We start from the raw sequence: 14,317 nt of genomic DNA on the forward strand, positions 1-14,317 counted from the left end.
TGCTTAGCACCCCTGAATTTACACCCCAGACCCCACATGGCACAGAACATGGCACCAGATGGGGCAGCTCCTGTTTTTTGGACTCAAGTTGTGGTTTTACACATAGCCACAGAAATGGGGAGGATTCCCCTGAAACAGGAGCTGCAGCCATGGGGAAATCTGTGTGGTCCCACTGCCTGGTCCCTCCCGGGGTGGGAAATTGGTGATTTCCCCAGTTGTCCAGTCAGAACGCTTTGATTCCTTTCGAAGCTGAGAACTGAAGTATTTCATTTTCAAGATGTCAAAAACTTTTGGCTCCTGTCGATTTTTATTTCTCCCAGCAGGAGGTGGGAAGTGGTGAATTCAGCATAAATATGCAATATTCAGTAACTTCCACCTGGAAATCCAAAGCCAGGTTCACCTCCGGCACATTGCAGTGTGTCCATCCACCCACCACTCTCCAGGTGACTGGACACCGGACAGACAGCTGGACAGATGCTGCCAGCCCAAAACACACACGTGAAAGCCCTTTGCAAGGGGCTCACCTGGCTGGGGCTACCCCAAAATCCCATCAATCATGGGCTGGGCTGATCTCCATGGCTGCCCCTTCTCAGGGCTTGATGCTTTACCAGAAGGGAAACTGAGGCAGGAGGGGGACATCCCCCGTGCCCAGCTGAGTCCCTGTGGATGGCGTTAATCCAAGTAAGCCCAGCTCAGCACCCACCTGGCCTCCTCGCTGGCAGGTTGCTCAGCCTCGTTAGCATTTGCTAATTCATGCAGGGGGCTGAGCAGGCTCCAGCAAGCCCCGCTGGCAGGAGGGCTGCCAGGGTGCCCTGTGCCCCGCTGGATGTGAGATGCCAGTTTAGGTGTGTGTGTCCCCCCCCCCGCCTCTTCCCATGCAGATGCTTTGTTAGCAGTGCAGGCTGATTTGCCTGTAGAGAGGAATGGATGGCTGCTCCAAAATGCCTCATCCTCCTCGGATCCTGCACTGCCTTGCTGGAGCCCTGGGTAGAAGGGTCCTGCAGCGAGCTCGGCCATTCATCCGAGGATGCCGAGGCCCGAGATGATCAGCAGGGTGGAAATTCAGCACTTGAAGGCTCAAAAGGCAAACACGGGGTGGAAGAGGCATGAGGCTGGGGGAAGAGCTTGCAGCTTCTCCTTGAACCCCAGGGAGGGGTGCTTGGTGCAGACACATGGCCGGATCCTGACACCAGCCATGCGCCTGGCTCCCGCGCTCCCCCAGGCACAGGCTAGAGGCTTGGCTGGGGACAAGGGACCCCGGGGGTGACCGCTTATGGCTATTTTCCTGCTCTCAGCCTCCGAGGGCCAGGTCGCTGGGGAGGAGCCATGCTACCCATGCCCTGTGAGACGCATCCCCACGCCCCGGGGAAGGGGATGCTCGGGGTCCAGCCGGGCTGTGTGTGGGGATGGGGACAGCAGGGAGGTGGCAGGGCCCTGTCGGGTAGGAGGGCCACGGGAATGTCACCGGGCTTGTCCTGCTGTGGTCAGGCCAGGCCTTCCCGGAGAGCCAGAAAATCCAGCCCTGGCTCCTTAATTGGGCTCAGATGGGCGACGCTGGGGAGCAGCCAAACCCCAGGCTGCGGCACCAGGTGCTGGGGAGGTGAGTGGAGCCGCCCATAGCTTGTCCTTTGGTTTTCCCCGTGGCTGGGAACGATCGGGAAAGAGAGCGAGTATTTACGTATTTGCCAAAAAATTATTTCTGGAGTGGGGGGATTCATGCAGCGAATAGGGACAGGCTGGGAGAGGGCAACTTTTGGGAGAGGGGCAATATGATGGGGGTCTTCATTCGCGTTCAGGGAGCAGCGGTCCCCCTTTGGGAGAGGGGTGAAGGCTTAGCCCCTCACCCTGAGTCACTTCATGGCCGCAGTGGATGGTCAGCTGCTGCAGGGAAGGGCTGAGGCTTCAGGCAGCGAGGGGGAAAGGGTTAAAGCCCCCAGCTCCAGCACAGGTTGCATTAATACCCAGGGTGCCTGGGAGGGTTGAAGGCTTCCCCCGAATACCATTGGGCTTTGGCTGGAGCCCAAGGGGGCTGACTTCATCCTGCTGAAATGTATCATTATGGCCAAGCAGGGAATTTGCTGTGGGGTTTCGGGGGAGCTGGGCGCGGGGTGGAGCGTGGTGAGCACCCTGAGCCTGCGTTTGCTGCCCGCTGCTGCAGGACAAGGGCCTCCTGCATCGCTCCTCAGTTTGGTGTCAAGCTGAAGGGACACACTGTGGGTGCTGGGGAGGGGACCAACACCAGCCCCTGCCCTAAAGGCGCACTGGATGGGCAGGGACCACCCCCACAGTCAGTCCTGGGGACGGAGCATCCCCCTGGTGCTGTTTGGCTCTCTTGCAGCCCCGCTCCGTGGGAAACAGCCTTGTTTCAAAGCATCTTTCCAAAGAAAAACACTTTTGGCAGCCCGGAGGCAATAGCAGGTCTTTGCTGACCTGCTCCAGCACTGGCATCTGTTACGGCTGTCACTGTCCTCTCCTGCCATCACCCTGCTGTGTCCCCGCCAGCGAAAATCTGCCTCCCTGCGCAGCAGTTAGGGACAGGCTGTACAGCTTTGGTGTTACCTTTGCAAACTGGCTCGCGTGGCCGCTCCCCCGTGCCCTCCTCTGCCTGCTTCTGTTTAGGCCCAGGAGGTTGGAGATTGGGGTTTTGGGGAGATCGCTGCCCAAGCAGCAGGGCCGGCAGCTCACCCACAGCACCAGCCTGGCCTGGGAAGACGGAGTGACTCAACCATGGCCATGCCTGAGGGTGGGTGGCAGAGGGGGGCTGTGACCTGTGGGGCCGTCCACGGCTGGAAAATCCCAAGCACAGTGCCCAGCACCGGTGGCGAGCGCCTGCCGAGGAGGGCGGTGGGGTGGTACCCCCACCACGGCCGCAGCATCTGCCATGGGGTGAAGCCCCCCCCACCCCCGTGGGGACTGATATCACTGCCCCTTAAAATCCTCATCCCAGCGGTCCCAGCCTCCCGCTCCGTGGGGCTCTGAGTGGGGACACAGGCACACGCGTGGGTCTCACTGCAGTAGTGGGACGGGGACATCATATCTCCCACCCCACGCCAAGAGGCCGCGGCGATGGGCGCCGGCAGCAGCCGGCCGGGCTACCCGTGTCCCCCGGGGCGGGTGGCTCCGGCGGCAGAGGGCAGCAAGCTACCGGGTACGCAGGGACACGCGTGGCTTCGCCAGCCCCAGGGGGTGGCCCCGGCGGGGGCCGGGCCGGGCCGGGCGGGGCGGGGGGGGGGGGGGGGGGGGGCTCCCCCTTAAAAGGCGGTGGCGGCGGGGGGGGGGGTGGCAGTGCGGTCGAGGCGGGCGAGGTCGGGGCTTTGGGACTTGCTCTCCACTCAGGTAGGCTGGGCTCGGCTTTTCGGGGAGTGGACTCCGTGGGTTCTTCTCCACTCTACCCGTGGGGATCCCTCAGACTCACCTGGAGGGGGGCTAAGCCCCACACGCAGGAGGGCAGCGGCTGTGCCGGGGTGGGGGCTGCCCCTGATAATATCTTTGCTCCCCCCAGGTGCAAAGATGGGGTGCTTCACCTTTATCAAGGTCATGATGATCCTCTTCAACCTGGCTATATTCGTAAGTGTACCCCAGCTGCTGTTTTTGCCCGGGGGGGCCCGAGCCTGGCAGTGTCGTCGTCGTCGTCATGCCTCCCCACCCCGATCGTCCCGGGAGACTGGGATGAGGGGCTGGGGTCTGCAGGAGCGGCTCCTGGGGGGCACCCTGAGCCGGGCATGGGGTGGGCGAAGCCGTGTGGGCTGTGCTGCCCCCCCCATGCCCCTTCTGTGGGGGATGGAGAGGGGGGCATTGCGTGTTGGTGGGACTCATGCCCCTGGGACCCCGCTGGGGTGCAAGATCTGGTCTCTGGCCCCAAGCTGAGGACTTAACCTCCTGGGGGTCTCTTGTTCTCCAGCTCTGGCCAAAGCCCAGGGGACCGTGCTGGGCTCTGGGGATGGTGACTGTTGCATCAGCCACCTGTGTCCCTCCCCGTGTTGAGGCTGTGGTGGGGGGTGCTGGGTGCCCCCAGAGCAGGGGGGTTTGCTGGGTCCCTTGCCTGGGGGGGGCTCCATCTCCTCAGGGGAGCAGCCCAAGTGCGTGACGGCAACCTGCAGTGTTGGGTATCTTGGATGTTGGGGGTGTCCAGAACGCAGTCAGCCTCAGCTCCCACCCAGGGCAAAGGGTAGTGGGGGCTCCTGAGAGCTACCCTGGCTCTGCAGGAGCGATGGAGCCACCTGGAAGGGAGTGTGGTGGGATGTAGCCTTGGGAAGGAGGGTTACAGATCCCTCAGTCTCGCGCCGGTGAAACACATTAAAGAGAGATCCCTGAGCTGCCCTTGTCGGAATCTGCGAGCATCTGGGGCCGGGGACTGCTCAGCCGCTCCCCCGGGTGAGCAGCAGCTTCCCCAGATGGAGGAGCTTGTGGCAGTGTGATGGTGGCCAGTGTCTGAGCTGGCCATGTGGGTCCCTCTGAGGTCGGGGGGGTGGCTGGTGACACTGCTGGCTTGACTGCCCTGCTACTGGCACCGAAACTCCTTGGGCCGAGGAAGGGGGAGGCTGTGACACCGCAGCTGGGGATGTGTTCGTGGTGGGGTGTGTTTCAGGGTAGTGACCCATCCGGCAACTCCAAGTATGTGGCTGCAATGCCTTGAGCTGCCCTCAGTGACCACAAAGCCTTGCTTTGGTACAGTTGAAAACTTGCAGAGGGAAGAAATACCTGTGCTAGGACCTTCCTCAAATCCCAGGTCTCTGCCTGCCTGGGAGCTGACATTGTCTTTCTCCTCCCAGCTCGGTGGAGGGACCCTCCTGGGAGTTGGCATCTGGGTCACCGTAGATGGACAGTCATTCCTGGATATATTTGGGGCACTCTCCTCCAGCATCCTACAGGTTGTGAACGTGAGCTACGTCCTCATCGTCATTGGTGCCATCCTGCTGGTGATCGGCTTCCTCGGGTGCTATGGTGCCCAGAAGGAGAGCAAATGTCTCCTGATGATGGTATGGACGTGATGTCTCCTTATCAAGCCTCAGTTGAGCTGGGTCTCTGGTGGGGGGGATCTGAGGGACAGATTTATCTGTGGAGATGTGCTTCTTGGATGTTTCCATGTGGTGGAAAGGTGGACCTTGGAAAGGCAGTGCCGGACCTAAAGTCTGCCCTGGGCAAGGGTGAAAGGAAGCAGAAGCTGGTGCTGAGCAGAAGTCTCTCTTGGAGAATGTCCAGAGAGATCAGCCCCATGCAGACGGAGGGTTGGAGGACCCCAAGGCTGCGCTGCTTCTGCCTTGGAGCAGAGCTGAAGGCAATGAGAAAGGGCCTGAGCCCTGAGGGAGGGTTCTGCTGGCCCTTGGGAGCCAGATGGGTTCCTGGGGATCCTGTGGACTCTGGCTGTTGCTCTGACCTTCCTCCCCTTGTTGTATCCTAGTTCTTCTCAGTGGTGCTGATCATCTTAATTGCTGAAATTGCTGCTGCCGTGGTGGCTCTGGTCTACACAGGTCTTGTGAGTGGCATATTTGAGTCTTGGGTTGGGCTAATCTGGGACCTGTCCTACCCTTTGGTGAAAAAGGAGACACTGGGGCTGGCAGTGCTGCCTGTGGATGGGGAAACTGAGAGGTGGGCACTGCTACAGGAGGAAGGGGTGCTGGTCCCTGCCAACAACAGCTACATGGGCAGGCTGGGGCAGCCTGGCCAGGGTGAGAGTGGTAGGAACAGAGATTCCCATTGCCCTAAAGAAACGGGGGTCATGGTACAAGTTTTGCCTGCTTCTCTCAACCCTCTTAGTCCAGCACCAGCCTGGGCTTGACACGTCGCCACCTCTAATGGTAGGAGCCATGTAAGAGAGGAAGTCCCTAATGCTTTGTGCTGAGTAAACTCAACCCCTTATTAGGCACCTGAGAAACCACCTGGGGAGAAAGCTGACTGCCTCATTAGGCACTGGAGAAGTCAACCGCAGGGCAAACGTCATTCCTAGCTCCCTCAGTTATGCCGCTTATCAGATGACTCACTGGTCTTAAGTGGCCTTGGTGCCATAAAGCACTGGTTAGTGGGGAAGGGGCCAGGCTGTCCTTGGGCCAAAGGGACATGGTGTTCTGCTGGTGTTCCTGGTCACCATGGGTCTGGTTGGTCTCCTCCTATGGGCTGAGACCAGTATGGGGGCTGTTGGCTCTGTGGTGTTCCCCAGGAGCTTCTCTGATGGTGTTTCTCTGCCTCTTCCTCCAGGCGGAGACGCTGCTGACAGCCGTGGTGACCCCTCTCCTGAAGGAGAAGTACGGGGTGGATAAGAGTTTCACGCACATCTGGAATGTGACCATGACGGAGGTGCGCTGAGCCCTGGGGCCCCCACTTGTGGGTCAGGGCGCTTCCAGCACAGGCTTGGTGGTGCACACCCGGGTGGGCCAGCGGGATGGGAATGGGGACACCGTAGCATTCCTGAATGTGCTGAGCTGTCACCACTCCACCAGCTTCTCAGGTGCCTGGGATCTACCAGCTTGGGAACTAGCAGTCCTGTGGCTGGGGTGAGAGCTGTGCATGCTAGAGTGCGAGGCAAAATCCTGGTCCCAAGAAGGCCATTGAGTGTCCCCCCAGAGTGTGGTTGAGCTGAGGGACCCCCTCTGTGGGGCAGTGGGGTCCAGACCATGTCTAACCCGGGAGGGAGACCTAAAGGATGCCTTCCCCATCCCTTCCTCTCTCTCCCTCTTAGGTCCACTGCTGTGGTCTGAATAACTACACAGACTTTGATGACTCCCACTGGCTTGAGGAACATCGGACCTACCCACCGCCCTGCTGCAAGGACATGCAGGCCTGCAACAGCACAATTGCTGCACAAAGCGAAGTCCCGGTACGGACACACCAGCGGCCCTTGTCTTCTGGCAGAGCCTGGTTTGGGGTGTGCCCTGGCATGGGGAAGGAGACCTGTCCTGTAGCTCCAGCCCCAGCTCCGGACGTGGTGGTCTCATGGGCTTTAAGTCCTGGGGGATGGGACGCTGTGGCGGCTTTGGTTTGTCCCTGGTGGGGACAAGCAAAGCTGATACCATTGCTCTGGCCTGAAGGGATCTCTGCAGCAGGGAGCATGCCTGGAGCTGAGCGTGAACCCAGGCACCTCTGCCTTTTTGGGTGACTTCCCTGCCTCTTCCCCTCCTTCCCCCACAATACTGTGCTTTGGCCTGAGAAGTGGATGAGATGAGTTGCCCCTTGAAGCCCTCAAACCTTCTTGATGGCCGTGCAGCTGTAGGCTGGAGAACCGTATCTCCCTTTCTGGGGATGTTATGTCCCAGTGGTTGGGGGATCGCCACCCCTTGCTCGCCCTCACCTGCGTGGTTGCCTCCTGCAGGGTTGTTTCGACCAGATCTTGGAAGAAATCAAGACTAACGCGGGAGTGGTGGGTGGTGTGGCAGCCGGCATCGCTGCCTTGGAGGTGAGTGCCTGAGCACTGCTGGGCTGCCTCCTCCTTGTACCTGGAGGTGAGCGGTGGGGCTGGGACTGGCTGGGGTGGCCAAGGGGTTGCAGGGGGCTGGTGCAGCCCCATGGACCACCATCTGCCCCAGGGTGGCTACTAAGCCGCCTTCCCCAGGCCCACCTGGTTCTTACTCCCTTGTGTGCACTGGGGATGGATACTGCGGGCTGTGACCCGGACCCTTGCTGGGGTGGGACACTTACGGGGGCTGACTCGCCTCTTGCTGCCCACAGATCGCGGCCATGACGGTTTCCATGTACCTGTACTGCCATCTCGATCAGAAATGACCCCACAAAGCAGGAGGATGACCTGTACCCCCCCAAAGCCGGGGTGCGCCCGTGGCGTGCCACGCTCTTAGGGGGACCCCATTGCTCCCTGGGCCTGATGCTGTCCTGTGCACTGTGATTTATAGCTATGTTTTGATCTACTGAGCTGGGATCTGTAGAGTTTATGTGTATATTTTTGTACTGATACGGCACACTGGGTCTGTACATAGAGATTTGGGGGGTGTTTGGAAGGGGGGTGCGGGGAGGCGCGGAAGCTGCTTCGTCTGTTTGGCCAATGTCAGCAGGAGATAAAGCAGCACAGGGACTGATCGGGGCTGCTGATCTGGCAGCGGCACAGTGATGTCTTGATTAAACCCTTGCAGCCACGTACGGTACTTCTCCCATGCTGTCCCCAGTGTCCCTACGCGGGGGCTGGTCCGTGCTCCCCCCTTCATCCCTCCATTGAACCGGGGCTGGTGTGGTAGGTGGTAACTACACCCTCACATGGGGATGGATCTACCCCTACACCCTTTTTCTGCCAGCCCTGCCCCTGTCACTGTGTTGTCCCCTAGTTGCTGCCCTGCCCTGGCATGAAGCACAGCCCTGTTGGTCCCTGGCTCTGTGATGGCCAGGGCTGCCCCGTCTCCCTTCTTGTTTCACGGCCGAGCCCCTCTCCATGCTGTAAAGAAAAAAAAAAAAAAACCAAAACCCAAATAAATTTTTCATCTTGGATACACATTATTGGCTGCACTTGGTCTCTGTGCTGCCTTCAACCAACATCCTCTCTGCCTGGGGGAGCGCAGCAGGGTTTGGGGGCTGCCTTGCCTTGCCCCCCCCTGTGCCCTGAGCCCCACGCAGGCAGCACAGCCCTGCCCGCAGCCTGCGTGCCCTCCCTCCGCCGCGGCTCCTCGCCTGCTCGGGTGCTTGGAAACAAGCAGCTGGGTGTTTGCACAACACCCGGGGAGCGGCGGGGGCTGCCATTAGCCTTGCAAACCTGTCCTGCCCACCGCAACAGCCGCCGCTCGCTCGGCAACGCCGCTTCACGGGCTGAGCAACAGCTTGGCTTGAAAGGCAGGGCTGGCTTGGGAGGGTTGTACTGGTGCCCGTGTCCCCATCAGCTCTAGGAACCCCAAATGGGGTTCTTGGGGTGTTGAGGGGGAGCAGGTCCTGTCAGCCCCATCTCCGAGCATCTCCACCCCCCAGCCCTGTCCCACACTTCCCCTGGGGATGCACCCACAGTCCCTCTATGTGTGGGGGTGGTGGGGGGTCATGGGTGATCTGGGAGGGGGGTTTCTAGCCACCCTTTTTCCCCAGCATCGCTCCCTCCCTGCCTTTGGCACCACCCCAACTTGAGCATCCACTTGCCGTGCCTCAGTTTCCCCGTTTCAAAAGCGAGGCCAAGGTAGGTGGCTTGGGGGGGTGAGTGTTGTCAAGTTCCGCTTCACCCCATTTTTAACGTGAGGCTCTCTACCTCCCCAGTCGTGGGGCAGAGCACGAGGGCTGTGGGGCAGTGGTGGTGAAGGACGGGGTGATTAGCAGCGGGGCAGGAGGCCAGTGTGCAAACAGCCTCCCTGTGCACCGCCTTGCTCTGTGCCCGCCTTGACACCCCCTTATCAGCTCCTGCACTGGGTACGGGGCTGCACCGGGGCACCACCATGGCCCCTCTGGGTCTGGCATCTCCCCAGCACCATCCAGCACCCTGGCAGGAGCAGCTGGGTAGCAGCGGAATGGGTGGGGGGACCTGCTCCCCACCCTGGGTGACTCAGCCCCGGGGATGTGGGCTCTGGCCTTGCCCCACAGTGAGGTGTGGGGGGAAGCTGACAGAAAATGTCCTCTTCTTCCTCCTCCTCTTCACTGGACAGGTGAAGGTCCCGGTTTCACCATAAACTAGTGACCTCATGGGTGATGTCAGGGCTTTTATTCCACTTTTCCCTCTCTGAGTACGCAGGAGTTGCCTGGAGCCCGGCGCTGCCCAAAGCCCTTCCCGGAGGTCTCGTGGTGCCCAGGAGCTGGTTGGCACCAAGCTGGGCACTTCTAGGCATGCCTGGCCTGGCCATGTCCCCCTCTGCTTCCCCTTTTTGGGGCTGCCTTGCAAAGCCGGCCCCTGGCAAGCACCCTCCGCGGGGTGGAGCAGCCTCCGAGGCGATGCCAGGCTGGCGGGAGGCTCCCCGGCTTCACAGCTCTTCCCGGACATGGGGTTTCTCCGGGACAGGGCAGGCAGTTTCTGTGGTGCTGAGTTTTGGCAATAACCCTGCAACCACAGGCTTAGTTCCTCCCCTCTGCCTGCTGGGGAAACTCGAAGGACCAGTTCCTCCTCCCGGATGCGATTCCCCCTTGCCGAACTTTTCGGCTTTTGGCTCCTCTGGCAGCTGAAGGGCAGCAGCGGGGCAGCGGGGGGGTAAACCAGGCTGGTGCAGCCTCCCCTGTGCACCCACCGTGCCCCTGCCCTTCATTTCCCCCTGCCCAGGCACCGCCAGAGCTTTTGGGCTCCCCAGAGGAAACTCCATCCAAGCTGGTCCCCCCCTCCAGCCCTGGGATGCGCCCCAGACCCCCACTGTCCCCACCAACCCATGCGGGTGCCACCAGGCATCTCTGTGCCTTGTAACTCTTAGACTTGCCTGACTGCCCCAGACTGGCATCCTGGGGTGCCTGGAAACACCCCAAAAGCTGACAGTTGTGCCACTGGGGGGCATGAGGCCAAAAAGTCCCCTGGGGCATACGGTAGCAAGCAGAAACTTCCTTATTGTCCCCCGGGGAAGGCGTCCTTGGACTCGAGGTGCCTGAGCAGCTGACAGGACGGGGTGTGTATGCCAGGATGGGGGTTCCTCTTTTCCACCCATGACACAAGGTGGGTGGAAAGCACGAGGGTAAAGTCTCCCTAGCAGGGACTGCAGGCAGCGGGCAGCGCCCTGCTGCCTTCCCGAGCCTGCGTCACCGCTGTCTCCGGCCGTGCACCCTTCAGTGCTCCCTAGCCATGGGTTGTGCCACCCACCGTGGGCCATAGCCCGTGTGTGGGTGCCGATCAGCCTGGCCAACCGGCACCAGCACAGGCAGAAACCCTCTGGGATGGGCAGAGCCAGCGGGAACCAAGGGCTGGGCCCAGGGGTAGACTTTGTTTTCCTCCTGGGTTGGGTTTTCCCCTCTCCCTGGGGAGGTGATGAGCTGCTCCCTCGGAGGCAATAAAGAAGGGGCCGGTGTGTGTGCTGGAGCATGGGCTGGGGGGGATGGATCCGGCCCCTCCTGGCAGCCTCCTTCAGGGCAGCATCTCCGTGGGCACAGGGTGGGGAAAATTAGGGGCTGGAGCTCCTGGCCTTAAGGTGAAGGGAGATACCTGAAGAGCTGCCTTTCACCCCCTTCCAGCAGCCCCACGGGGTGCCTGCGCACCCAGTGCCCCGCCACGATGGGTGCCGAGCACGGGCCAAAGTGCCAGGGGAATTGCAGGGCGCGTTCGCTACGACACGGCCTGTCCCGGGGCACAACGGGCAAAACTCTGCGTAACAGAGGGGTGTGTGCTGGCAGGGAGCGGGCAGAGCTCAGCGCTTCGGGAAACGAGGGGCCCCCTCCCTCCTGGGAATGAGCTTGGGTGGGGGGACAAGGTCGTAATGAGTGGGAGGAGGAATCTTAGCTCTCCGGGTTGGTATTGATAAAGGGAGCCAATGGGAAGAAGCAAAAGCAACCTCATCTGGCATCAGCTGCCCAAGGAGTGCCCGCTGCGGGGGATTTCCCCCCACCCGCTGTAACAGCTTGTTCGCAGATCTGGGAGGAGAGGACATCCTCGAAGGGCACGGACTGGCCCCGGGGAAGAAGTGAGGCAATGCACCCTTTCCTCCGCACAGCCTTCCTCCTTGCCTCCCCTTCTGCTCCTCCTCCTCCCTGCCCCAGAGATAAACCATCCTGGGTGCCCACCCAGCCCCAAGGGTGCTTTCTGGGCAGCTCTGTGCCCCCGGGGATTTGTCGGGATATCAGAGGAGGCGATGGAAGGGCAATTCAAAAGGCAGCAGGCAGGAGCCGACATGGAACATGGGGTGTTAATCATTAATGCCGCACCAGGCAGGACACAGCGTAATAACCATCACGGCAACAATCCCAGGTACCCAGTTGAAGATTAATTTGTCGCCAGGCTTTGTTGGGTGTGGGCACAGGACGTGGCAGCCCTGTGCCGGGGGGGTGCAGCAGAGGATGGGGAAGGGCTACGTGCAGGGGAGGGACCCCCCTCCCTGCAGCGGGGGGCCAAGGGAGAAGCCAATAACAGAGCCCCTTTCTGGGAGCTATTTGGGTACCTTGGTGTTGCAGGGACCTTTATAAGGCAAAGGGTGGCAAAAGTTTGGGATCAGCTCCCTGAGCTGGGATGAAGGTGGCCTGGGAGCCGCATCAGTGCCTCCATCCCACACAGGGATGGGGACAGGGCCAGCACGCCCGAGGCACTGGCATCCCTCCAGCGCTGAGATTCCTCCATTCGAGAGGACCGTGCCTGTTATCCCGGAGGAAGCTGGCTGGAGGGATGCTTCCCTCCATCTGTGGGGCACAGAGGAACTGATGTGCCATGGGAAGGGTCAGCCTTGACCTTGTCTCCCACATCCCAGCCCATCATCAGAGCACAGGGATTCCCTGGTCTCCCCCCCCCCCCCATCTAGCACAGAGATGTCCACCAAAAAAGCATAATGCATAAAAATAACCACCACCACAAATAATGCAAAATTCCCCTTCCCCCCTCCCAAGCTCTGGAAAGGTCAAGTTTCATGCCAAGGCTATTTTGCTTTTGTTTAATTATCAGCCAGCTCCTGAGACGTGGAGCAGCCCGGACAGGTTCGCCTTTGTACGGCTGCACAAAGCCAGGGAGGCCAGGCTGCGGGGGGGCTGCGGGGGGGCTGCGCAAGACCTGGGAACCTGCAACTTGGGCAGCACATGCTGAAGTCTGTGCTGCGTGGGGCCAAGTCGTGGGAGCCAGCGGGTTGGGCTTCCCAGGGAGGGGAGGTGACAGGCCAGGCACCCCACCGGCTCCCAGACACCCCGGGACACGCCAGCACCTGTGGGCTGAGCCGGGAGGTGAGCGGGACCCCGAGCAAGGGCAGGAAGGGGAGCGACCCGGCTCCTCTGACAAGCTCCCTAGGACTGAGCCCCTTCAGGCAACAAACCTTGGCACCACCGTCACGCCGGGGTGACGAGCCGAAGCTCTGTGCCAGCCTGGCACAGGCCCTCCCTTTCAAGGGGGGTTAACCTGCTTTCAGCATCATCTCTCTGTTTCAGGAGGGGGACGCTCGTACAAATGCAGCAGTTTGGAAATATTTGCTCCTCGAGGCGGGCACAATGTGGCGGGTCTCAAACCTGAGCCCACATCACCCTGCAGGGCTCTGCCCACGGGCGTCAGTCCCAGCGGCCGGATCCTGCCCTTGCCCTGGCAGGGGCTCAGCGCCGCAGGGCTTGGCCTTGGCGGGAGGCGGATGGAGACGGGGAGGTAAGAGCCCGCTCAAGCACGGCCAAAAGCCCCTGGGGCTGAGCAAAAAGCCTCTGTCAAGGGGGTGCCTGGTCCCAGGGAGGGGGTGGCAGCCACCCAGGAGGAACCCCAGCCTGGCTGCAGGGATCAGCCGGCAGCTGGTACGGGATGCAGGTTGCGGCCGGTCCGTGCCGGTGGCCGACGCTCTCCCGTCGTGGTTTTGTTTGGGTTCTGCAGTCTCTGCTCCAGAAATGGAAGCACTCCCAGCTCTCCCTGCCCAACAGGGGCAGAAGTTTGGAGAGGTCTCTTGGGTTTCCTGCAAAAGGCACCCACACAGTGCTGACCAAGAGGCTCTGTGACTATTTTTTCTCACAGCAGGACCGAACCTGCTCCTCACTTGGCTTCATTTCCCCCGTGCCTGCTCCCACCCCTGTGAGGAGGAGCGAAGGCTGCTGGGCTGCAGAGGTGGGATCCTGGAGGTCCTTCCTGCTGCCCCTGCTTCTGCTTTGCTGCCGCAACCAGGCAGGAGCTGAATAAGCTCAGGAGCAGTGCTGGGGCTGGGCCTGGTGGGGCATGACCTGAATTGTCAGGTCTCAGCTCCAGCCATGGCCGGTTGATGGCAGGGGCCCAGGCCCCTCCAGATGCAGTATCCCTTCTTTCTGCTGTGACCTCCCACAGGGGGTCCTTACTCCAAGACCCCATTTCCCTCAAAGGAAAGAAACCCAAATCCCCCAGAAGCCAGAAATGGAGCCCAGCCCTGTGGGGCTCAGGCAGGCACTGGGGCTGGTTGCTCTCTGCCCCCCACCCCAGGACGAGCAGCCGCTTCAACCTGCTGACCCCCACGGGGACACCAAGCCAGGAGCCAAGGGCCACAAGTCTGTATTTCTCAGGGAACGGCGGCTAGAGGTGCTGGATCGGGGCGGGGAGGCACAGGGGCTGGTTACACCAGTAAGAGTCCTCAGGCAGCTGGTTAGAGTTTCCAACGGTTGCAAGATAAAAGTGATAAAGCTTGAGAAGGAAACAGCTCACAAACCTGCGCCAGCTGCTCTGGCACCGCACGGCCCAGCACAGCTCCGAGGACCTCTGCTGGCACCAGAGCCACAGGGCACTGGCCTGGGGCCACCATTAGCCCACAACTAGCCTTGGGGTGCACAGGGCAGAGAGAGACAGCAGAGGACAGGGGTCTGT

The 14,317-nt window shown here is 61.0% G+C and overlaps 1 protein-coding gene across 1 annotated transcript; it reads left to right on the top strand.

The window, feature by feature from the left end:
* Positions 1–3,289: 3,289 nt before the first annotated feature.
* On the top strand, positions 3,290–8,431 carry TSPAN1 (tetraspanin 1). Its single transcript, XM_033000366.2, has 8 exons — positions 3,290–3,336; positions 3,503–3,567; positions 4,773–4,979; positions 5,402–5,476; positions 6,196–6,294; positions 6,677–6,814; positions 7,307–7,390; positions 7,663–8,431. Exons 2-8 carry the CDS (start codon positions 3,511–3,513, stop codon positions 7,714–7,716), a joined length of 714 nt encoding a protein of 237 aa, XP_032856257.1. The 5' UTR covers positions 3,290–3,336; positions 3,503–3,510; the 3' UTR covers positions 7,717–8,431.
* Positions 8,432–14,317: the final 5,886 nt, after the last annotated feature.

Source organism: Tyto alba, unplaced genomic scaffold (assembly GCF_018691265.1).
Source record: "Tyto alba isolate M040663 unplaced genomic scaffold, T.alba_DEE_v4.0 Super-Scaffold_1000006, whole genome shotgun sequence".
Classification (NCBI taxonomy): Eukaryota; Metazoa; Chordata; class Aves; order Strigiformes; family Tytonidae; genus Tyto; species Tyto alba.

Bases quoted from the DNA above. Each gene is read 5' to 3' on its own strand.
- TSPAN1 (XM_033000366.2), top strand. From the start codon at position 3,511: ATGGGGTGCTTCACCTTTATCAAGGTCATGATGATCCTCTTCAACCTG. The intron at 4,980-5,401 runs GTATGGACGTGA...GTTGTATCCTAG, and splicing joins GCAAATGTCTCCTGATGATG to TTCTTCTCAGTGGTGCTGAT. The intron at 6,295-6,676 runs GTGCGCTGAGCC...TCTCCCTCTTAG, and splicing joins GGAATGTGACCATGACGGAG to GTCCACTGCTGTGGTCTGAA.